At 41.1% G+C, this 24,375-nt stretch overlaps 1 protein-coding gene across 3 annotated transcripts in view; it reads right to left on the bottom strand.

Moving 5' to 3' along the window:
- The window catches only part of LOC126465494 (meiotic recombination protein REC8 homolog), a 412,324-nt gene that overhangs the window by 325,746 nt on the left and 62,203 nt on the right, over positions 1-24,375 (bottom strand). For all 3 annotated transcript variants that reach the window (XR_007585976.1, XR_007585977.1, XM_050096310.1), the window contains 5 exons: positions 21,099-21,241; positions 20,934-21,003; positions 20,745-20,782; positions 550-734; positions 112-221 (listed from right to left, as the gene is read on the bottom strand). Coding sequence is in view for 1 of the 3 variants with exons in the window: in XM_050096310.1 (XP_049952267.1) it covers positions 112-221; positions 550-734; positions 20,745-20,782; positions 20,934-21,003; positions 21,099-21,241 (546 nt within the window). In the remaining 2 variants the exon portion in view is untranslated. The remainder of the gene's footprint in view (positions 1-111; positions 222-549; positions 735-20,744; positions 20,783-20,933; positions 21,004-21,098; positions 21,242-24,375) is intronic.

A 24,375-nucleotide genomic window follows, 5' to 3' on the forward strand; every position in this document is an offset into this window, starting at 1 on the left:
CTTAGACAAACAGTAGCATAGTTTTAACAGAGATATATTTGTGATAAATATAAGAATACTGAACTTTAAAATTCAATTCTCTTTAACTGAAATATTTATAATAGCACTTACTGTTCAGTCTTCTGAGAATCACTCACAAGCAGCTCCTCCGCAGCAAAAATTTTTGTCAACTGCTCACAGATCTGTTCCACAGGTGCATCTGTACCCTGGTCATCAAGTATCTGTCAACAGCAACAAATACAATTCCAGAAGTACAACACACCTGATCCTATTCTATAGTCAGATATTGAACAATGTACAACAGTTATGGTCTTTTGTTAGACCTGCAAGACATACCTGCAACTCAGTTAACATCATTCATTGATTTTTAACGAGTGGCAAGAAGACATATACATAAAAGTATGAAACAAGAACATTATCCAGTAGACTGAAGATTCTTATTCTTCATTTGTTTCTCCATCACGTTACTAAAGTTACTAAGAGTATAAAATATTATATCGCACAATGTAAAGGGCAATAGTGTAGCTTCTTGTACACTGATGAACTTACCATCTGTGGAACCTTTAGAGTCTGCATAACATCTGGTGGCATGGCAACAGTCGGTGGATGCGAATTAGGGGAAAATCTTGGAGAGACGGCAATTCCCTGTGGTGGTGCTTTGAGTGGAACAGTTAGTTCTGCTAAAAATTTTTCATCTACTGGTTGTAACTGATGCTGTTTCTTCCTCTTACGGCCTGAGAAAATTACATAAATTATCAAACTATTTCTCATGGTCCAATCAACTGGTTATTTAATGTGTTTAAAGTGATATTTGAAAATAAAATTACGGGAAAGGTATTTTTTGACAGCTGAAATTTCTTTTGTAGAAGAGCTAACAATAACTGGTATCAACTTGTGCATAAATGATAATACTCAAGAGCAACAAAAGCAGATGGAGACAACACATACCTTAATGCCTCAGCAAGTAATGTACCACTTGAACTGTTACAAGTGGCAACCCAATTTTAACAACCACTGAACAGTATGGCACTACATGTTACTACTGAGAAGTATGAAGACAGTTCAATAAAGAATGATCATAATTCTTTTATGGTCATAATTTCTCGTGTTAAAATTTAATCTTATGATATTCTGTTATCTTAATGTGCAACAAACACACTGTAGTAGTTTCATTGTTGGGACTCCTGGTTCCTGCCTGTGAGAGGCAGGCAAGGTCAGACATGTTCAGTATAGCCTACTGCTGGAATGGAGGTAACATGCAAAGAACAATATGTGGCTTTGAAATTCTGCTTTCGTCTCAACAAATCTTCAGCTGAGGCCCATACAATGTTACAGAAGCCCTATGGAGAGTCTGTTCTTCCCTACAGCACAGACTGAAAGTGGTTTAAAATGTTTAAAGAGGGGAAACAATCAATTTCAAAGGATGGTGGAACCGGTGATCCAGTACCACTCTTACGAAAGAAAACATCAACACTACTGCTGTCATTGTGAGAGAGGATCGACAAATTACCTTAAGATCACTTTCTGAAACAATGAACATTTCATTGGGTGCCACCCACACATTGGTGACAGAAAAATTACACTTGACATGTGTTTGTGCGCGATGGGTTCCAAGGCTGTTGATTCCTGAACAAAATGACATTCGCATGCAGGTCTGCATGCAGTTAAAGTTGATGTTAGAGGAACATCCGGAGTTTCTTTCAAATGTAATCACTGCTGATGAAACTTGGCTACATCATTTTGATCCTGAGAGCAAACAGCAAAACTCAGTGTGGAAATCCCCTTCATCACCAAACCCCAAAAAAGCAAAAGTGGTTGCTTCTGCTGGGAAAGTTATGGTCATATTCTTTGATATTCATGGAATGGTTTATCAGCATGTTGTACCTGCTCACACAGCAGCAACTGGCCAAAACTACAGGGATGTCCTGAAAAGATTGCAAGTCCATAACAGGTGCAAAAGACCACATTTCTATGAAGCAGACTGGATGCTGCACCACGATAATGCATGGCCGCACATTGTCAATGTTGCAAAACTCAATGTGAAGTGCATCCCTCACCCTCCCTATAGTCCAGACTTAGCCCCACGTGACTTTTTTATATTCCCTAACATGAAGAAATGTCATGGGAGGCATTATCAAACATCAGAAGCAGTGGTGAAGGCTGCGGAGGCGATTTTGAAGGACCTCTCAAAAAATGGTTTCCAGCATGTATTTGAAGATTGGCAGCAATGCTGGGACAAGCGCATCACATTTGTGGGAGACTACTTTGAGAAGGATCATCAAAATTATGAGGATGAGTAAAGGTATATTGTCAAAAAAAATTATGATCATTCTTAACTGAACAGCCCTCGTAACAGATTGGCTGACATTCCTATACTCCACTTGTTAGATGTGTTGGACATTATCTCCATCATCTGCTGTATGTGAATGTGTGTCATCATATCCTGTCTTACTAGTCTTATCTCTCACGAACACAATCATTCAGCTGAATGATGACTGTATACAAAATCAGCAATAATACATTTAGCATCAGTGATTTGTCAAAAAACGCTGGGCAAATAACATGCAATGAAAACTGTGCTCCCAACACTGGCCTTCTGACTAAGAAGCAGTTCTTTGGAAGGAATGGTGGACTGCTGGGCATTCAAGTGAATGCACTGATAACTAACATAAGCAAACAAATTCAACTGTTTCATTTGTGAACCCACCATACCATCTGCAATACCTTACACAGTGAAGGAAGAAAGGTATGCAGACATAAAAATGTTTAAAAACCTCCTTTGGACAACAAAGGAACCGACAGATAATGTTGTTGTTGTTGCTGTTGTTGTCTTCAGTCCAAAGACTGGTTTGATGCAGCTCTTCATGCTACGCTATCGTGTGCCAGCCTCTTCATCTACAAGTAACTACTGCACCCTATGTTCCTTTGAATCTGCTTACTGTATTCACCTCTTAGTCTCCCTCTGTGATTTTTACCCCCCCATGCTTCCCTTCAGTACTAAATTGGTGGTCCCTTGATGCCTCAGAATGTGTCCTACCAACCGATGCCTTCCTCTAGTCAAGTTGTGCCACACAGTACTCTTCTCTCCAATTCTATTCAGTACCTCCTCATCAGGTACGTGGTCTACCCCCTCATCAGGTACGTGGTCTACCCATCTAATCTTCAGCATTCTTCTGTAGCATCATATTTCAAACTGAAATATTTTCTGGTTGACAGTTCCTACTCCATAGTTGAATTTATGAACAAACAATATTCTATGTGAGTGTGGTTTCGTTACTGAATCTGAAATTAATGTACAGTGCAGTAGCGTAAATGCTCAATGTGTATCTTTATTTTCACATCAAATTTATATCTCATTCAAGAGCTTCTTGACAAGATCCATGTACCAGTGAAATGTCATAGATATGGTCCATATAACAAGCAAATAACTGCTTAACATCAGTAATTATATAACCATTCACAATATGCCACTTTTCTTTCACCAGTTCCTTCACCATGACATAGTGGTAGCCATGCATTATTAGTGTTTTCTGTCCAGTAAAGTGTGGACGATTTTCTGGTTCCTACATAATATCTTATACCAGTTTCCTGAGTGGCAGTTCCAGATACCAATGCACAATACTAAGAAGTTCTGTTGATGCTCATTGTATGGAATAAACATTCCATCATTCTGAGGTCACATGGTGCATTCTACATGACACTCATTGAAGGAGCATGAAGTTCATTACATTCCTTTGTAGCGTATCGACCTTATTCGGTCAAAAAATATTCCAGAGTGAAAGTGAGTTGCAGCAGCGTCAGCAGCAGGCACGCAAGAGCATTATGCATGATGCATGATGAAGCAAAACATGGCCGACAAGCATTGCGAAGCTGTGCCAGCTGGGTGCAGTATAACAACTGCCAATGCTGTAGAAGGACGGAAGCCTTTCCTCACTTGCTACCATGGAACGTGCTCAGCCACTCGTGTACTAACATATTCTCATCTCAGTATCACACGCTACACCATAAGCTTGTGACACCCAGAGTGACATTCCAGAATGCATTATGGGGGTCTGCTGTTCCACCACAGGACAGGGCACATGCCCTCACTCATGAGAGAGCTGCCCACGGAGCAGAGAGCCACCCACTTGCTGGAAGAAGGTCACGGGCACCGTCAGCTGCGCTGTCATCATGGTCACATCCAGAGATGTTGCTGACAGCAGCATTCGAGTTACGCAACATTCAGCTCCGCTCTCTACAGTGTCAGCAATGCCAGATGCCTATTGTTCTGCATGAGAGGCAACTGGATGCCTCCACCAAGCTGTTTCTCATGTACTACAGACAAGGGCTGGAATAAAGGAGTTAACTGAACAAACCACTGTTGTTCTGTCATCTCATTTCACTCTCCATGAGTGAACATCAAAGAGTCATCCAATACTTGGAAAATACACTCTGGCTGCAAAATGTAATTACTAAATGCTGGAAGAGAGTCCTAAATTATATTGTAATGAAGATTAAGAGAACTAACCATGATAGATCCAAATACAAAATACAGATGTTTACACTCTGAAGCTGTTGGCACCCATAAGATAACAGCTTTTATGGGTCACTTTATGGAGGAAAAATACAGATGAGATCTGAGGTCAATGGTTGCCTGTAACTATAATCCGTTCATCATAAGAATAAACCCGATGTAAACAAACACAAACGCGATGATTGGTCAGAAGCCGTAGCACATGTGCACTGGTGTTGTTATGCTCTTGGAAGTAGGTCCTACTTATATATTAGATATCTTATTACTAAGTTATGTTAAATGAAAGTTTAAGTTATTCAAATGTATTAACAGCCGCCAATATTTTTCTTAATCATGCTTTAGTTACGTAGATTTTATTTCAAAAATTGTGTACAGTCCCAGCCTCTGCAACGCTGTACTCTGATTGTCGCGCTGTTAATGCGCAGTATAAAAATGGCTTCCGTAGTGAACCACATGCGTGGAACACGGTTAAAAAGTACTGAGAAATAGGATGTTCTTAATGTTTTTCATAAATTTACTGAGATAATCGGCTCTGAAGTTTTCCCGGTGCTCTATATACCGCAGTTATTAAATAAACATGCATAGAACATGTAGCACAGTCGGTACCATCATTGAATGTAAACAAATTCTGTTATTCGTGCGTTGGTTCCAATATCCCCAGTATCATTTTTTTCTCGTCCAATTTGAAATACCTACATCTCTTAATTATAAAACTCATCTTCATTTTTTATGAATAATGCACGTTTTCTTATTTCTAATTACATATTGGACATGAAATTCCTGTTGCCATTTCAGATACAATTTCTTAATTACCGATGTTTTTTGAAAGACTGTTCATAAAAGTTGTTCAAATTAAGAAAACATAACAATTTAATTTTTTAAGACAAAAATGAAAAACCAAATCCTCTTTAATTGGACTATGTCTATCGTTTTATACCACAGAGATAGATAAGTATCATAGAAACATGAAAAACAATCATTTTCACAAATGCTGCATTTTTACATTTTCCACAGTACCATTACAATTTGAACCCAGCAGAACTGATTTGGAGCCAATTTATGTGATTTTGCCCAAGAAATACCAAGACTGTTAAGTTGCCAGACGTACTGGAACTAACGCACACAGCTTTTTCAAACATCACTGCCGAACGCTGGTGGGATATAGAACAGCTCGTCATAAAAGATGAGAAAATGTTGCGCCAAGTTGGCTTCATGGATTCTGATGTTGATAGGTTAGTTATCAACGTAGCAGATGACACTTGCAGAACTGAAAAGTATTTCTTGGATTCGGATACGGGAGGAGCTAATAGATTACCAGACAACTGACCGTAAGTAATACCTTCAGTGGCTTCAATATTTAACTATATGGTGAATTGCTTCAATATTCTCTTACGTTACACACAGCTTATGCAGAAAAATTACCCGGTGGTTAAGTCAGGAATTTTCAATATTCTTGTTTTTAATTACAATAATAGGTTAGCTAAAAACAATAATGTGTTGCTGTTTTTGTCTAGTTGTCTAAGGAGCGTATTGTGGGAGATTTGCAGTGTATTATATGGGCGCTAATGACCATTGAAGTTGTGTGCCCTAAAACCACAAAAAGCAGTGTATTATTTCATTCTGCTCAAAAATTAAATGGCATTCGAAGCTGTATTGCACCCCTGCTTGTCTCTTGTTCCTTGTTAACTGCAGCTGACCACGTCACTGCAGGCTATCTGGACCAGCTGACGGGCCAGTGCTGTCCAAGTTAAAAATTCGCCAGTAAAGCCGTGGTCCCGTATTATCGCTAAGTCAATGTGCGCGTAACGCACAGCACAAAATGTACCCTTGTTATCGTACCTGACAATACTCGAGGCAGTTTGGCTGCAGTTTCATGTGAAACGGAAATCCAATGAGGTTATAGCAAATGCGGAAGAATACATAGTGCAATGTTTACATCAGGTTTATTCTTATGATGAACAGATTATAGCACAAAAACGGGTCATGTTGATACCAGGCTCTGAAACTTAGAAGTGCATAGACCAAAACTGTGACTGCTATGAGTGTAGCTTTGCTAAGGTTTGGCACTGCTCACAAGCCTCACTGAACAAGATGGGCCTTGCACTGCCAGGCTACTGAATCATCAACAGCGTTGTTCAAGATCCCGAAGCCATGTACACATTTCTGGAACATTGGTATTTAGACTGGGCAAAAGGATACTGGGAGTTGTTAAGTGGAGCTCTGGCAATGACTTCAGATCACACGGCACATCTAGCTACTTATCTCTTTACAGATAATAAATTGCAGAAATTTAGTATCCAGAGACAGATTAGTGAAGCTGAAAAAAAAATATAAATACAACCAAAAAGATGTATTACATTTATCAGAAGGGCAGCAAAGAAAACAAAGACTATGTATTCACATTCTGACAACCAATAAAAAACCTCTACAAATAGTTACAGAAGTCAATAATGATAGCAAATATTAAAAGATGATAATAATGAGAAATTTTAATATGAACATGTGACAGTGAAATAAAAACAGTTCTTTGGTGGAAAACTGCAGTTATGATACAAGAAGTGGCAGATGTCACACATTAGTAGAACTAGCCCTGAACAACCTTCAACACATAGGACACTGAATTGGCAAGAACAAAATAGAAATAAAATTAAATCAACTGCATTTAATGAAAGAACACATAAATTACACAGTAAACGAGGAGGAGCTTGCATCTTGTGTGACTGGAAAGAAATACACTGACCAGTCACATTAATGTGACCACCTGTCAATAGCCAGAATAACTTGCGGTTTGCAGCACGGAGGACTGTGAGACACGCAGGTATTATGTCAATAAGATTCTCAAAGATACCAACAACGATGTGGAGACATGCTGACTGCAGTGCCATGGCCAGCAATGCTACATTTCTCAGTTGAGGATACAAAGCACGAACAGCTCTACAGAGGTGGTCCCACAGATTCTCAACTGGATTTAAATCAGGGGGAGTTCAGTGGCCAGGGCAGTATGGTAAATATGGTAAACTCATCTTGATGCTCTTTGGACCACACATGTACAAAGTGAGCTGTGTGACACATTGCACTGTTTTGCTGATAGATGCCATCATCAGAGGAAAAACAAACTGCATGTAGCGATGGACATGGCCCCTAATGATAGATGCAAACTTGTGTTCATCCACTATGTGTTCCAGAATGACAAGATCACCCAGGGAATGACACAGAAACATTCCCAACACACAACACTCCCTCCTCCAGCCTGACCCTTCTGAAATTTGTTGCAGGGTGTCTGCTTTCAGGTGTTTTACACTGTACATGCCAATGACCATATGTGTGATGAAACATAAAACATGGTTCATTTGAAAAAGACACCTGTTGCCACTTAGTGGATGTCCTATTGCAGTACTGGTATGCAGGGGTGCATGAACCATCCACCTGCTGCAGAGGCACATAAGCAGCAAAGTTCGCTGAATAGTCATTGAGGGGACACTTTTAGTAGCCTCTTGGTTTACCAGGGCGATCAGTTGCTCAACTGTTGCACATTTATTTGCCCGTACACATCACCGCAGCCATCGTTCACTCCCATCATCTATGACCTGTGGTGCACCACAGTTACCTCGGCGCCAATTTTGGATAGTGTGCCATGCAAGGTATACTTTAATCAAGCGACACACAAACAGTTTAGAAACTTAGCCATTTCGAAAATGCTGCCATTATTGCCCGAAAACTGATAATCATTCCCTTATTGGACATCAGATAATTAACACCATTTCCACATTATGACAATGATTATGCTGTATTCCATGCCCTTCTGACACACTTTATATGCCCTCCAATGCTAGGGCTCATGTCGATGTCGAACATAGGTGGTGGTCACATAAATGTGACTGGACTATGACATTGGTCAGACAATAAGAATGGTGGAAGACAGACTATATGAATACATGCACTACATCAGGCTGTTCAGCCCAAGTCACCGTTACTGAACACATACAAAGTGTGATCAAAAGTAACAGAAATTTTTGTTTTTCTTAAACAATATTTATTTATTCATCAACTTCGTTCCATTCAAAGTAATCCCCATCAGATATAATATACTTGTGCCAGCACTTTTTCCAAACCTGGGAGCACTTCTGGAACTCACTTTTCGTTATGATGTTCAGCTCCTTCAGTGATTCTGTTTTTATCTCATCAATGGTGGCAATACAATGTCATTTCATGGTTCTCTTCAACCCTGGTAACAGAAGGAAGTCACAGGATGCCATGTCTGGCAAATATGGTGGCTGAGGCAACGTAATGGTTCTTTTTATTGTCAAAAAATCATGAACAAGCATTGAGGTGTGATTGAAAGCATTATCATGATGCAATTTTTATGAATAGTTTTGTCACAATTCTTGTAGTTTTTTCCAGATTGCTAGATGCAAACAGCACATAATTCCCAGGTATGTTTCCTTACTGACCATACGACTCATGATTCACTATCCCACTGTAATCGAAGAAAACAGTGAGTGACTAAACTAGTCAAATTTTTTTCAGTATCTGCTCTATAGGCAGTCTGCATTGGGACGATTGGGCCTTGATTTCGTTGTCATATTCATACATGCATGTTTTCTCACCTGTTACAACTTTTTTAGTAGTTGTGGATCATTGTCAACTTCACTCATCAATCCCTGACCAATGTCTACATATCATTTTATATTGAAATTCAAAAATTTTGGAATAAACTTTTTGCTACACTTTTCACTGCCAAACAAACTTACTCACATGAGATTCACCAAAAAACACAGTCATCATTTCGAATGTGGTGCTGCACTTTATTTCATTTTTCAAGCCAAATTTAATGCAATGCTTTGATCCATCTTTTGCAAAAATAAAAATTCAACAAGCATGTCGGGTTCAGCTAAACTGGTGGCTGTCCGACCTTTGCTTAACATGATTCATAAGAATGAAGACCTTCAGTTGAGCAACAATATCTTTATTGCGGGCGCATACCTGACGACGCCCGGCATGCATGGACAGATCGGAGATATAAAATTTGCTTCCGGCCTATACAGAGGATCCTTAATCCTCGGAAACTTCCGTAGTTAGGAGAGGAAACAGTACTCGTCCACACAAGTCAGGAGGCACGGAACTACTCACTAACTAAAAATCAAGGCATAATAATAATAATAAACAGAATGTATATAAAAGCTAGAAAACACAGCGCCTCTAGAGGCTGAGCGCGGAACTACACTGACGTCGTGTACAGTAATTACGACCGCACAGCACTGCACTGACACACGCGCACAGCACACAAACACACACACACCGGCGAGCTTGAATTAGCGCGCGGGAGCGTCGCTACATCAGCCCCCCGGGCGGAAGCGGAGCGTTGGCGTCGAGATACCGCGCCGGAAAGTGCACCCGACGTCCAGAACGGGTCGTCCTTGTCGGAGGAGGAGGAACAATGTCAGGAGGCAGATGTTGTGCTGCGTTGGTCGGCGGATGTTGAAGAGCCAGCGCCGGAGATGTGGCGTCAGTGTCTGGAACAGCGGTAGATAGATGCCTACGAAGAGGTGCCACTAGTGGGGTGTCAGGAAAAACATACGCAGGTTTAACCCGATTCAACGCAACAGTCGTGGTTTTGCCGTTCACTAGGATATCCATGGTGTGGGCACTGCGCCGTAGCACTTCATATGGACCAGAATAAGGAGCTTGTAGAGGCGGTTTAACGCCCTCAGTGCGGAGCATGACGTGACAACATTGTTCCAGGTCCTGGTGCACGAAAGTGGGCGGCTTGCCATGACGTGTGGCTTTCGGAGGGCGAATCTTTGATACATGGTCCCTCAATCGTCGCAAGAAATCCGGCTGGCCAGTAGCAACTGTCTCTGTGGCATCAGCGTCTACAAAGTCACCAGGAAGGCGCAGTGTTTCTCCATAAACCAGTTCTGCCGCTGACGACCCCAGGTCTGGTTTGAAAGTCGTCCGTAAGCCTAAGAAGACCACTGGTAGTGCGGTTGTCCAGGTTTCTTCGTGGCACATCAGCGCGGCCTTCAAACAACGGTGCCAGCGTTCGATCATTCCGTTGCTTGCTGGGTGATAACTTGTGGTCTTATGGTGGGTGTAACCACAAAACTTGGCCAGCTGTGAGAACAGGTCTGATTCAAATTGCCGTCCACGGTCAGTGGTAATATGTAGTGGGCATCCAAATCTTGCCAACCAAGTCATTGCAAAAACGGAAGCTAATGTGTCTGCTGTGATATTATCCACCGGCACTGCCTCTGGCCAACGTGTAAAACGGTCGATCATTGTAAACAGATATCTTTGCCCGTTCGAAGGTGGAAGTGGTCCGACTACATCTAAATGAACGTGTGCAAAGTGGGCGGTGGTATCCGGAAAATCGCCGATCGGTGCGTGGACATGGCGGTTAATCTTGCAGCGTTGGCACTGAAGACAAGATTGGACCCACTCGGGGCAGTCTTTTTGCATGCCTGGCCACACGAAACGTTGCGATACTAGGCAGAATGTCGGGCGTACCCCGGGATGGCACAATCCATGTACTATATCAAAGGCTTGTCTTCTAAAAGCCGACGTCAGAAAGGGACGAGGTCGGCCACGAGAAACGTCACAGTATAGCTGTGTATCTTCCCCCGGAACATCAACGAGTTTCAGTTGCAATGCGGAAGCCGTGTCTTTAACATAGGCAAGGAGTTCTTCGTCGTCTCTCTGTGCCTGTGCCAGTGCAGGAAAGTCTATGGTACTGGAAACACTGCTGATCCGTGAAAGGCAATCCGCAACAATGTTGTCGATCCCAGAAATATGTCTAATGTCGGTAGTAAACTGGGCCACGAACTCAAGGTGATGAAATTGACGGGGAGAGCAGTTGACACTATTCCGACGGAAGGCGAACGTGAGTGGCTTGTGGTCTGTATATATCGTGAAAGTTCGCGCTTCCACTTGGGGGCGGAAATATTTCACTGCCTGGTATACTGCCAGGAGCTCACGGTCATATGTGCTCCATTTTCTCTGTGCAGGCGAAAGCTTGTGGGAATAATACGCCAGTGGCTGCCATGCGTTGTCGGACCATTGTTGTAACGCGGCACCGATAGCCGTCTGGCTCGCATCTACGACAATTGCTAATGGCGCGTCGAGCCGTGGGTGTGCGAGAAGCGCCGCGTTGGCCATGCTCCTCTTTGTTGCCTCGAACGCAGAACACATGTCCTCTGTCCAATGTATCAGAGACTTGCTATTTAGTCTGGCTCGCATCTATGACAATTGCTAATGGCGCGTCGAGCCGTGGGTGTGCGAGAAGTGCCGCGTCGGCCATGCTCCTCTTTGTTGCCTCGAACGCAGAACACATGTCCTCTGTCCACTGTATCAGAGACTTGCTATTTACTTTAGGGCCTGATAATGCCGCCGTCAAAGGTTCCTGTAGCTCCGCAGCGTGAGGAAGGTGTCGTCGATAATAATTGAGCATCCCCAAAAAACGACGTAATTCTTTGATCGTAGTTGGTCGGGGTAGCTGCAAGATAGCGTCCACCTTCTCAGACAGAGGAAGAGAGCCTTCAGCAGAAATCTTATGGCCAAGAAATGTCACCTCTGACTGCCCAAAAACACACTTGTCCACGTTCAAGACGACACCGTAACGCTCCAATCGCTCGAAAATCTCTCGCAGATGTTGTCGGTGTTGATCGCGGTCAGCAGAGAACACTAACACATCGTCCAGGTAGGCGAAACAGAACGGCAGCCCCTGGAGAACCGAGTCTATAAACCTTTGCCAGGTCTGAGTGGCATTGCGTAAACCGAAAGTCATAAATTTGCTTTCAAATAAACCGAAAGGCGTTATTATTGCAGTCTTTGGAATGTCGTCATTGGCCACCGGAATCTGTGTATACGCTTTAGCGCAGTCCAGAACTGTGAACACCGTGGCACCATGTAAAGCGTGATTATAATCCCTCAGCAACGGAACGGGATATCTGTCCGGCACTGTTCGCGCGTTAAGCGCACGGTAGTCACCGCATGGGCGCCAAGCTCCACCCTTCTTCGGAACAAGATGTAATGCGGAGGACCACAGGTTCTTAGATGGCCGCATTATGCCCTCGCGAATCATGGCGTCAAATTCTGCCTTCGCTATCTTCAATCGGTCCAGAGTGAGACGCCTAGGTCGGCATGCTACTGGGGGACCATCAGTCGTTTGAATGTGATGCACCGTGTCATGTGGTATGAACCTGGGAGCGCCGGGCGGCCTGGTCAAGTTCGGATAGTTAAGCAGTAATTCAGTGTACTCACCCTCCGTAGCATGGACCAACTTGGCACTGTGCGTTGCGGTGTTGCGACGGAACCCCGTGACTGCTAAGCCAGTGACGCTGTCTACCAAGCGTGCGTTTGCAACGTCCGGCAGCAGGTGGTAGTTCACGAGGAGATCAGCCCCGACGATCGCCTCCGTGACGTCAGCCACTGTAAAATTCCACTCGTACGCGCGACGTAGGCCGAGATTAAGCTCCATCGTCTGTGTGCCATATGTTGCGATGGAAGAATTGTTGGCAGCCGTCAGACGGAAGGCAGTTGGCGGCCGGCAACGATGTATGGCTGTTCGAGGTATGATACTCAGGTCCGACCCAGTGTCTATTAAAAACTTAACGCTGGAACTCCTATCGGTAACGAACAGGCGCTTGGAGGATAACTGGCAGTCGGTTGCGCCTATTGTCGACCGCCGGTGGCGTTTGGGTGCGAGCATGGCGATGTGCACTTCCTTGCCTGATCGCCGAATCGTCGGTGGTACCAGCACAACGGTACCTCGCCTTGCGGAGTGGTAGTACCGCCGGAAGATCTGATTCTCGAACGCCGCCGTCTGTATCGGCTTCTTCTATTATTGTCGTCGTCACGTGCCAGCAGCGCACTGACCTGGGCGCACAAAAGCTCAACCTTGGCAGCGGGAGAATCATGGTCGGCTCGTGCTACAGACACGGTACTGTTTGCACTGTTGTCCAACGCCGCGACTGCGCTGACTGGAGCCGGTGTGATCGCCTCCTGAATCCGGTCTGCTAGCTGCGCCACGTCATCCAGCGGCATGTCCGTTTGTGAGGCGATTATGGCTTTTATTTGCGGCGGCAACCTACTGCTCCACAGCATTCTGAGCAGACTGTCTGGCACAGTAACGGTGTCAACTTTGCTGCGTAGATGTCGCAGGTATTGAGAAGGCTTCCTGTCGCCAATTTCTTCCTGTGTCAGAACCTGACGTATCCCGTCCTCTTGCGACGCGGCCACCCGTCGAATCAACTCTGATTTTAGCCTGGCATAAGCTCCAGCCTCGGGCGGTGCTGTGATTATGTCCTGCACCTCGGCTGCATAACGTTGGTCAAGTTGGCTCACAATCAGCACAAATTTAGTTGCTTCAACCGTTATTCCAGCGCAGCTAAAACTTGCCTCTGCCTGCGCGAACCAGAGTACCGGGTTGTCGGGCCAGAACGGCGGCAAACAGACTGCAATCCTGGAGATGGCCTGCTGTTCGGTCATTATGTGCTCGTTACTTACGTAGCTCACGGCTGCTTCTTCTTAATCACGTCGGTCTCTGCTTGAATCATGTCGGTCTCTGCTTGAATCACGTCGGGGTTACCACTTGTCGGGTTCAGCTAAACTGGTGGCTGTCCGACCTTTGCTTAACGTGATTCAGAAGAATGAAGACCTTCAGTTGAGCAACAATATCTTTATTGCGGGCGCATGCCTGACGACGCCCGGCATGCATGGACAGATCGGAGCTATAAAATTTGCTTCCGGCCTATACAGAGGATCCTTAATCCTCGGAAACTTCCATAGTTAGGAGAGGAAACAGTACTCGTCCACACAAGTCAGGAGGCACGGAACTACTCACTAACTCAAAAAACAAGGAATAATAATAATAATAATAATAAACAGAACGTATATAAAAGCTAGAAAACACAGCGCCTCTAGAGGCTGAGCGCGGAACTACACTGACGTCGTGTAAAGTAATTACGACCGCACAGCACTGCACTGACACACGCGCACAGCACACAAACACACACACACCGGCGAGCTTGAATTAGCGCGCAGGAGCGTCGCTACAAGCACTTGAATGCACGTGTAACCTTTTGGACTGCCAACAATAAACTAAATAGTCAACAGATGAAATGCAAAAATATATCTGAAACAAGTGTACCAACAACATAAAAAGAAATTGTAAAAATGTTACTTTTTGATCACACCTCATACTTGCATGTAAACATGCTGTGCAGTAGAATAAAACAAATACTGCAGCACAGCCTACATCAATTTGGGACAGCACTGTCCAGGATGCTGTGGAGGCCCATCTTTCAAATATCCTCCTGAACATGCAAATGGTACATCACTAAAATGTGCAACTCTGTATTGCATTCTTCAAACCACACATGGTTACAAAGGTCAAAGGAAGTACACTACAGCTCTGACTTTTTCCTGAGGGCATGCCACTTAACTGCATGGCTTAATGATGATGGCATCCCATTGGGTAAAATATTCCAGATGAAAAATAGTCCACATTCCACACCACTGGATGAATGCTACTCAGAAGAATGTCATCATTAGAAAAAATAAGACTGGCATTCTATGGATGAGAATTTGGAATGTTGGATGCCTTTTCAAGACATTTCTGTATGTTTTGTTTAATTAAACATATTCTGTCAAGTTACTAGTTATTCATTGTGATAAAGAGATTCAAAAAAATGTCTACTTGAAACTCTTGTGACTTTCTCCATTAAGCTATTGAGTGACGTAGGCCAGATGCCTTGATTCAGTAGGAGACACAGTGTATGCATAGTTCCTTAAGATGGACATTGTAGTTTGACTCCCGATTGTGCCCCCACTCTAATCTTGTGCTCTTTTTCTCATGACCTCACAGTCAACGGGAAATTAAAACCTAACCTCTGCTATCATTAATAGCTGTCTTGTTCCATTTAAAATGGAAATGAGTATGGTGAAATTAGATATAATGGGAATTAGGGAAGTGCATTTGGTAATAGTTTACTTACATATTAGTTTCCAAAACATATTTAGTGTCCTTTCGCATCTGTATTTAATATATTATCATTATCACTTAGTAAATCTCTTAATTAATTTCCAAACTACCATGGATACTAAGTATGTGAGCTGCAGTAGGAAAGTTAGTTCAGGGGTTTTGTGTAGCTGTTGTGACAGGTGGTTTCACTGGGGTAGTTGTAGCAGTGTGGGAATTGGGGAAGCAAACGAGACTCTGCCATTCTGCTCAAGAGATAGGATTATAAGTGAACAGGAGGAGAAAATTAGAGCCCTTCAGGCTGATTTGGACAGAGCGAGGGAGGAAATAAAGAGGTTAAGGGGGGAGGAGGGTAAACAGCGGTGGGAAGTGGTAGCTAGGAACAGGGGCCACAGAAAGAGGACAGTGTCTTACCGTTTCCCAACTGGCACAACCAACAGATCTGCCTTGCTACCACAATTAAGTAACAAAGAGGCTCCAGTAGAAGCAGTAGTAGCTAAGATGCAACAGAATCTCACTAGGAAACAAACTGTTTCAAAAAAAAGTAGAAAGTAAGAGGAAACTTCTATTGCTAGGTAGCACCCATGGAAGAGGTGTCGGCCAGATTTTGCAGGAAAAATTGGGTGACAGGTACCAGGTCACAAACTTTGTCAAGCCAAGTGTATCTCTTAGCAGGTGGTACAGGATATAGGGTCCTTGTGCAAGGGTTTCACAAAGCAGGATAATGTGATGATAGTGGGTGTAGTGGGAAACAGTACTGATAGGGATCAGTGCTACAGTATTGAGTGTGACATGGTGAAAATAGCCTCGGCAACGACCCATACCAATGTTGGACTGGTGCCTGCTTGTGTGCGGCATGATCAGCCCCAGTTGAATTGCTCTGTCAGGAGGGTAAATATGGGGTTGGATCAGTTGCGCAGGGCGGCCACTCTGTCAGACATTGGATTGGTTCCTGTCGAGGCTATTGATAGGGGGGATTTCACAAGCCATGGCCTACACCTCAATACAAAAGGGAAGGGAAAACTGGCAGGGTTGTTAGCGAAATCTATAAGGGAGGACACTAGTACTCATGGATGTACCTCTTTTTTAGACTAATATCAGTGTCCAATGAGAAGATCAGGCAGGCAGGTGCTAAAGAGGTCCAAAACTCACAAAATTCTCACAACAGGAAAGTAAATAATAATGTTACCATATTTAACCAAAATATTGGTGGATTGAAGAAAAAAGTATATTCTCACGAAAGTAAAGTAAAAAATAATGTTACCATTTTTCACCAAAATATCCCAGGATTGAAGAATAAGGTAGATGAGCTCCTGGTTTGTTTAGGTGACATTGAATCTTATAGTGTAATAGATATACTATGCCTGTCTGAGCATCACATTGTGTCTGATATGGAAAAGGTAAATTTCAGTGGTTATAAACTAGCTGCACATATGAGTATAAAGAATAAGGTGAAAGGAGGAGTTGCCAAATATGTCAAAAGTTATCACTGTGTAGGAAGCTTAGATACAAAAAAGTTTTGTCTAGAGCAACATATAGAAGCATGTGCCTGTCAAGTTAAACTGAAGGAGGGCTCTTTTATAATTGTAACAGTATATAGGTCCCCTTCAGGAAACTTTCATTTATTCCTGGAAAACTTGGATGCCTTGTTGTGCTATCTGTCAGATAGGGGAAAGCAAATTATTATTTGTGGGGACTTCAATGTTGATTCACTGAAAGAGTGTAATAGGAAGAATGACTTGGAAGTCTTGCTCGGTTCTTTCAATTTGACATCTGTCATTAATTTTCCTACTCGGGTAGTAAAGGACAGCAGCACATTGATAGATAACACTTTTATAGACCAAGATCGGTTTAAAACCATAAATTCTTGTCCTGTTGAGAATGGCCTTTCTGATCATGATGCTCAGCTAGTTACAGTATATGACATAGCTCAGGAGTTAGACTGGGATGAGGTGTACAATGAACCCGATGCTAATTTAAAATACGACTTATTTCATGATACACTTGTAAGAGAATTTGAAAACTGTTTCCCAAGAAAGTAGTTAAATCTAATTATAAGAAACCATGCAAAAAACCTTGGCTTACTAAAGGAATAAAAATATCTTGTAACCACAAAAGGGAACTGTATCTAACAACAAGAAAGAGTAATGACCCAGAAACAGCCAAATACTATAAAAACTACTGTACTACCTTAAGAAAGGTTATTAAAAAGTCCAGAAGCATGTGCATTGTGTCTGAGATTAATACCTCTGATAACAAAATCAAAACAATTTGGAATATTATTACAAGGGAGACAGGGCAACCAAGAGTACAGGATGACAGCATCACCATCAAAGCGAATGGAAACTTGATAAACAACAAGCCAGAAGTCGAAAACATTTTGAATAATCATTTTTTAAATGTTGTAGAGAAAATAGGATCTAAATGTTCATTAGAAAAAGCAAGGCAGTTAATGGAAGATGCCTTACCCACACCATTTGATACAATTGAAATTCCACCCACCTCTCCTGAAATTAGGAAGATAATAAACTCCCTCAAGAATAAAAGCTCACATGGAATTGATGGCATTTCCAGCAGGATAATAAAAGCTTGTTCCCAAGAAATAAGTGGGATTCTTAGCCACATATGTAATAGTTCTCTGAAGCAGGGTACTTTCCCAGATAGACTGAAGTATGCCATTATTAAACCACTGCATAAAAAAGGGGATATGTCTGATGTCAACAACTACCGCCCAATCTCTCTTCTGACTGCCTTATCCAAAATTCTTGAAAAAGTAATGTATTGTAGAGTAGCTTCACACCTTTGTAAAAATAAAGTTTTAACAAAATGTCAGTTTGGTTTCCAGAAGGGTTTTTCAATGGAAAATTCTATATATACTTTCAATAATGAAATATTAAATGCTCTGAGTAACTGGACGTCACCCTTTGGGATTTTTTGTGATCTAGCAAAGGCTTCTGATTGTGTAAATCATGGAATACTTCTAGATAAGCTCAAGTACTGTGGTATGAATGGGACAGGGCTCAAATGGTTTAAATCATGCCTAACTGGAAGAGTGCAGAAAGTTTAAATAAGCAGTTCACATAATATACAAAAAACTGGTGATTTCTCAAACTGGGGAACAATCAAGAATGGGGTGCAGCAAGGTTCGGTCTTCGGTCCTCTGCTGTTCTTAATATATATTAATGACTTGCCATTCATATTCACGAAGATGCAAAGGTGGTACTTTAAGCTATCACACCCAACAGACGAGAATTAACTGGTGAAATTGTAAATGATGTTTTTCAGATAATCATTAAGTGGTTCTCTGCAAATGGGCTCTCATTAAACTTTGACAAAACACAGTATATACCGTTCCACACAGTAACTGGAAGGACACCATTAATAAATATAGACTTCGATGAGAAATCGGTAGCTAAGGTAGAATATTCAAAATTTCTAGATGTATGCATTGATGAGGGGTTGAACTGGAAAAAAACACACTGAGGATCTGCTGAAACGTTTTAGTTCAGCTACATATGCTATTAGGGTCATTGCAAATTTTGGCGATATACATCTCAGTAAATTAGCTTACCACGCCTATTTTCATTCTCTGCTTTCGTATGGCATCATATTCTGGGATAACTCATCATTGAGTAAAAGAGTGTTCATTGCACAAAAACGTGCAATCAGAATAATTGCTGGAGCTCATCCAAGATCATCCTGCAGACACTTATTTAAAGAGCTAGAGATCTTCACTGTAGCCTCACAATATATATATTCACTTATGAAATTTGTTATTAACAATCCGAACGAATTCAAAAATAATAGCAGTGTACATGGCTACAACACTAGGAGAATGGATGATCTTCACTACTCAAGGTTAAATCTAACTTTGGCTCAGAAGGGGGTAAATTATGCTGCAACAAAAGTCTTTGGTCACTTACCTAATAGCATCAAAAGTCTGACAACATATAGAATTTAAAAGGAAACTAAAAGATTTTCTTAATGGCAACTCCTTCTACTCATTAGATGAATTTTTGGATATAGTAAGTGGGTAATTTCCCCAGCCGCCACAAAAAAAAAAAATAAATAAATAAATAAAAAATATTGTCATTTAATATTTTGTGTGATGTAATATCTTGTATAGACACCTTTTATTAACCTGACAAGTTCCACATCATTACGAAGTGTCATATTCATGATCTATGGAACAAGTACTAATCTAATCTAATCTAATCTGAATGTAGTTAACTGATTATGAAATGTACACCAAAGCTGAATAATTTACAAAAAAGCATAAAAATAAGGAGATAGAACCTGAATCAGTTCAAACAGATATTGTTCAGAGTTTCAAAGGGAGGCTGGGAAAGATTAAAGAGGAAGGGCAGGTCACTCAGACCCCAGGATGAGAGGACCCACATGTAATGAGGACAAGGGTAGACTAAGACTAAGTTGTTAACTGTAACTCTGATGTGTAACCTATGTTTGCCTTTCCAATGAATGATACTCATAAATGATCAAATGGTATAATGAATTACTGTATAAGAGAGCAAGACTACCGTGCAAATTTATTACTTATTTTCATGTGGAGAGCCAATGCAAGAGACAATGGATATCTTCAAGGTGTGACAGTGATCGCAGTAACTTCATCTGCGTGATATTGATGTTCCATGTATTGCCACCCATAATGGAGAAGCGTATCATCCCAAGAGGAAATGGCATGCTAAAACAATGACTGTATAGACATTTGAAGACAAATGAAGATTGTATTGTAATTATTATTTGGAGTAGTCAGAGCTGTCTAGTTGAGATTCACATTCTGAATTACAATGTTATTTGTAACATTTTTGAAGAATCAAATATTTGTTGTAAGAAGGTTATTGCATCATATGGCACATATATCTGAGAAATGTCATAATGTTTATTTCAAGAAAATAAATATTGGGCTCAATCCTTAAATTCCAGCAAATACGGCACAATTCCGTGAAGAATTCCACAACTGATATATCTACAGTCAACCAAAGGCAAGCACAATAATGTTCAATATTCACTGCTAGCAATAAATCTAAACTTTGAGAATAACCAACAAGAACATTATGAGATGAATGGGAAGCATCAGTGAGATGGCATTGTGCCAGCTCCAGAGATGGTAAAGAAAGTGTGAGAAGTAAAGAGAGATTAATGGGAAGAGAAATGAAAGTGCAATTAAGACAGGAGAGAAGGAAATGAGGAATTCTTAACAACTTCAACACTGACCAAAAATTTCTTACTCACCTCTTTTTGCACCATCAGCACCATTTTCTTCACCATCACTGAAAATACACCACATAACATTTCAATAACACATCAGAGGCTAACAGCTAACTGTGTAGTACTCAATTTTGCATCACTTCTTATATATAATAGTTGTACTGAACAGAGAAAAAGAACAGAATTAAATGAAGCAGCCATAAAAATCCTTACCCCGAAACTTCCAGATGTCTGTGTGTCCCATTGCATGTTATAGTCAAATGAAACAAATTCATCATGTTATCTGTAGGTGACATAAAAATATGAGAATAACATTAAATATAAAAAATAAAACAGAAATAGAAAATATTCAATGCTAAATAGAGTGAATAAACAAACCAATTGTAATGATGACTTGCTGCCTGTAAACAATGCACACCCCATACAACAGCATTGATGACAGGTACAAAGAAAACCTTGATCGAGCATTTTTTGAAGACATTCTTGGCTCTTGATTTTTTACGGTTTCCATAATGTCTAGGCTGAAATACATAAAAATACCATTAGCACACGTGTAATTTCAGTGATACTTGCAAGACGAATAATATTAATCAAATAGTTCTAAGTAAGGACAAAAGCAACTGATTGTGATATAACACTTCTGCCATTTGCTTATTATTTCATTTCTTTCTTGACACATTAGTGCAATTTCAGCTCTGTAGCCATTTTCAAGTGAGTCTACAATCATCATACGCATTTCAGCATGAATGCAATATTATGACATTACAAATTACACCATGAAAAGTCATACAACTCTGCTGTTAATTAGTAACATAACCTTATTGCATTTTGAAATTGGCTACATTGCAAGTTGTGGTACATGTCAAGAACACCATATTCATTATTCGACCATACAGGGATTGTCATGTAATAGGCGTATGTTAAAAAATGTACACTCCATCCACAGGACATGGCATGCCCATCAGTACCAAATGACAATACAAGTATGTTGGTCACAGACAAACTATAGCTGCACAGAGTTCCAAGTTATTAGTTTGTGATTTATGGCTTAATGCTTTATTCATATGGATTACAATTGCTACTTCCACCACTGAATTAAAGAATAAAGACCCAGTTTCCTATTCATAAATCTGTGATGATTAGTAAGGTTTGTGGACTACATAAGCTGTTACCTATAGTGCTATTGCAGACCTAAATGCTAAACGTGTACTTTATTTATGGTGTCATCATGAAATTACCTTTGGTCCTTGTGTAAAATTATTGATGACCCATGTGATACTTTCACTTAGTATTGTGGCATACAATACAAGCTGCAATAACATAACAAGCCCTGTATGGCCAAATATGGAATGCATTATGATTGTGTATCATGCTGTAAATTGTAATATAATAATGTAGCAAAGTTTGAATGTATGTGTTAATTTCAGAATCACTTGAAAATGGGTACAAAGCTGAAATAACAATAGTGTATCCAGAAGAAAATGAAACTGCAGTAGCCACCAGAAAGATCGCGGGAGGCGCACATTGGCACAGCACATCACGGATGGTAGTTGCCGCAAGTAGAGTCCCGTCCACCAGAGGGCAAGCGAGAATTCGGCCGTGACCTCTGCTGGTGGAACAACAACAACAACTCAGGCAGCACGGGCCGTGCCCAGTCAGTTCACATCGGGCATGCCTAGGAGACATTTCCTGGTCTACGCTATGTAAAGTGCGATGGAAAACGTGAACCTTGTTACTACAGAAATAACAATCAAATGGCAAAAAGAATTGTCATTAAGACTATGCTAAATGACAGTAACTCTTAATAATAAGAATATCATCAAAAAGCTATTGAAGACATAGTTAATTAAAAACCAAAAATACTACAACATACTGTACGCTGTTAGCAACAGACCAACTCATATAGTTACAAAACACTGTGTGTTAAAAACTTCAGAAAACACTGCTACTGTCAATGCACTTACTTGTGTGATATGACTAGAAATTATTTCTAAAAAATTACAGTTTTTAAAAGAAATATGCTATTGCATAATATGTTTGAACCAAGGATCTTGCTGAGGCAAGTTGGCTTGCATGCCTTAACAAAGGTGCAACCACAAAGGGGTTGTGGTGTGGCCAGAGTAACTCGTGGTTCCTGAAGAGAGGCAGCAGCCTTTTCAGTAGTTGCAGAGGCAACTGTCTGGATGACTGACTACTGCCCTTATAACATTAGATAACATGGCCTAGCAGCGTTGGTATCACGTATGGCTGAAAGCAAGGAAAAACTACTGCTTTTACTTTTTCATGTGAGCTTGCCACTCTACTGCATGGCTTAATGATGATGGCATCCCACTGCGTAAAATATTCCAGATGTAAAACACTCCACAATCCACAGAACTGGGTGAGGGCTACTCAGAAGAATGCCATCATTAGAAAAAATAAGAATGGCGTTCTACAGATCAGAGTGTGGAATGTTAGATGCCTTAATTGGGTAGGTAGGTTAGAAAATTTAAAAATGGAAATGCGTAGGTTGAAATTAAATGTGATGGGTATTAGGGAATTGCAATGGCAGGAAGAACAGGACTTCCGATAAGGTGAGTAGAAGGTTAACAACACAAAACCAATTAGGAGTATTGTAGAGTAAGCCTAATAAGAATAAGAAAACAGGAATGCAGTTAAGCTACTAAGAACAACATAGTGAAAGCGTTATTGTAGCCAAGATAAACACAACCATAATACTATAAGTTTATATGCCAACTAGTTCTGCACTGCGATGAAGAGATTCAAAGAATGTATGAGGAAATAAAGATCGGCCACGACAACATCATTCCACCTGGTGTGCAAGATATATGAGGCAAGCAAAATACCCAGACTTCAGGAAGAATGTAATAATTCCAATTCCAAACGAAGGCAAGTGCTCAGATGTGGAACAAATCATAGGTTTAATAAATCATGGTTGCAAAATACAGACAAAAATTACTTACAGAAGAGTGGAAAAACTGGTACAAGTTGACTTAGGGGAAGATCATGGATGTCAAATTAAATGCCTTTCAGCCATCAATTTTCAACCTTATTTTATTGGGCAACCAGATGGCATAGTAAAATGCTAAATCTGGTTGTCCAATAAAATAAGATTGAAAACTAACAGCTGAAAGAAGGCATTTGACATCCTCTATCAAACAGCCAAGTCCCGCAACCATCACTGAAAAGATGGACATACAGACTAGGGGATCAGTTTGTGTTCTGGAGAAATGTAGGAACACACAAAGCAATACCGATCCTATGACATATCCTAGAAGATAGGCTGAATAAGGATAAACCCACATATGTAGTATTTGCAGATTTAGAGAAAGCTCTTGACAATGCAGATAGATGGAAATTTTAATGAAAGCAGGGATAAAAGACAGGGGGCAAACACTTATTTACAACTTGTAACCCCAAACTTATTCAATCTATACAGCGAGCAACCTGTAAAGGGAAATAAGGAGAAATTTGGAAAGGGAATTAAAGTTCAGGGAGAAGAAGGAAACACTTTTATTTGGTTTGCAGATGATATTGTAATTCTGTCAGAGATGTCTAAGTACTTGGGAGAGCAGCTCAACAGTATGGACAGTGTTTTGAAAAGAGATTGCACGATGAACATTGATAAAAGTAAAACAATGGCAACAGTATGTAG

The sequence above is a fragment of the Schistocerca serialis genome, chromosome 1, assembly GCF_023864345.2.
Source record: "Schistocerca serialis cubense isolate TAMUIC-IGC-003099 chromosome 1, iqSchSeri2.2, whole genome shotgun sequence".
NCBI lineage: Eukaryota > Metazoa > Arthropoda > Insecta > Orthoptera > Acrididae > Schistocerca > Schistocerca serialis.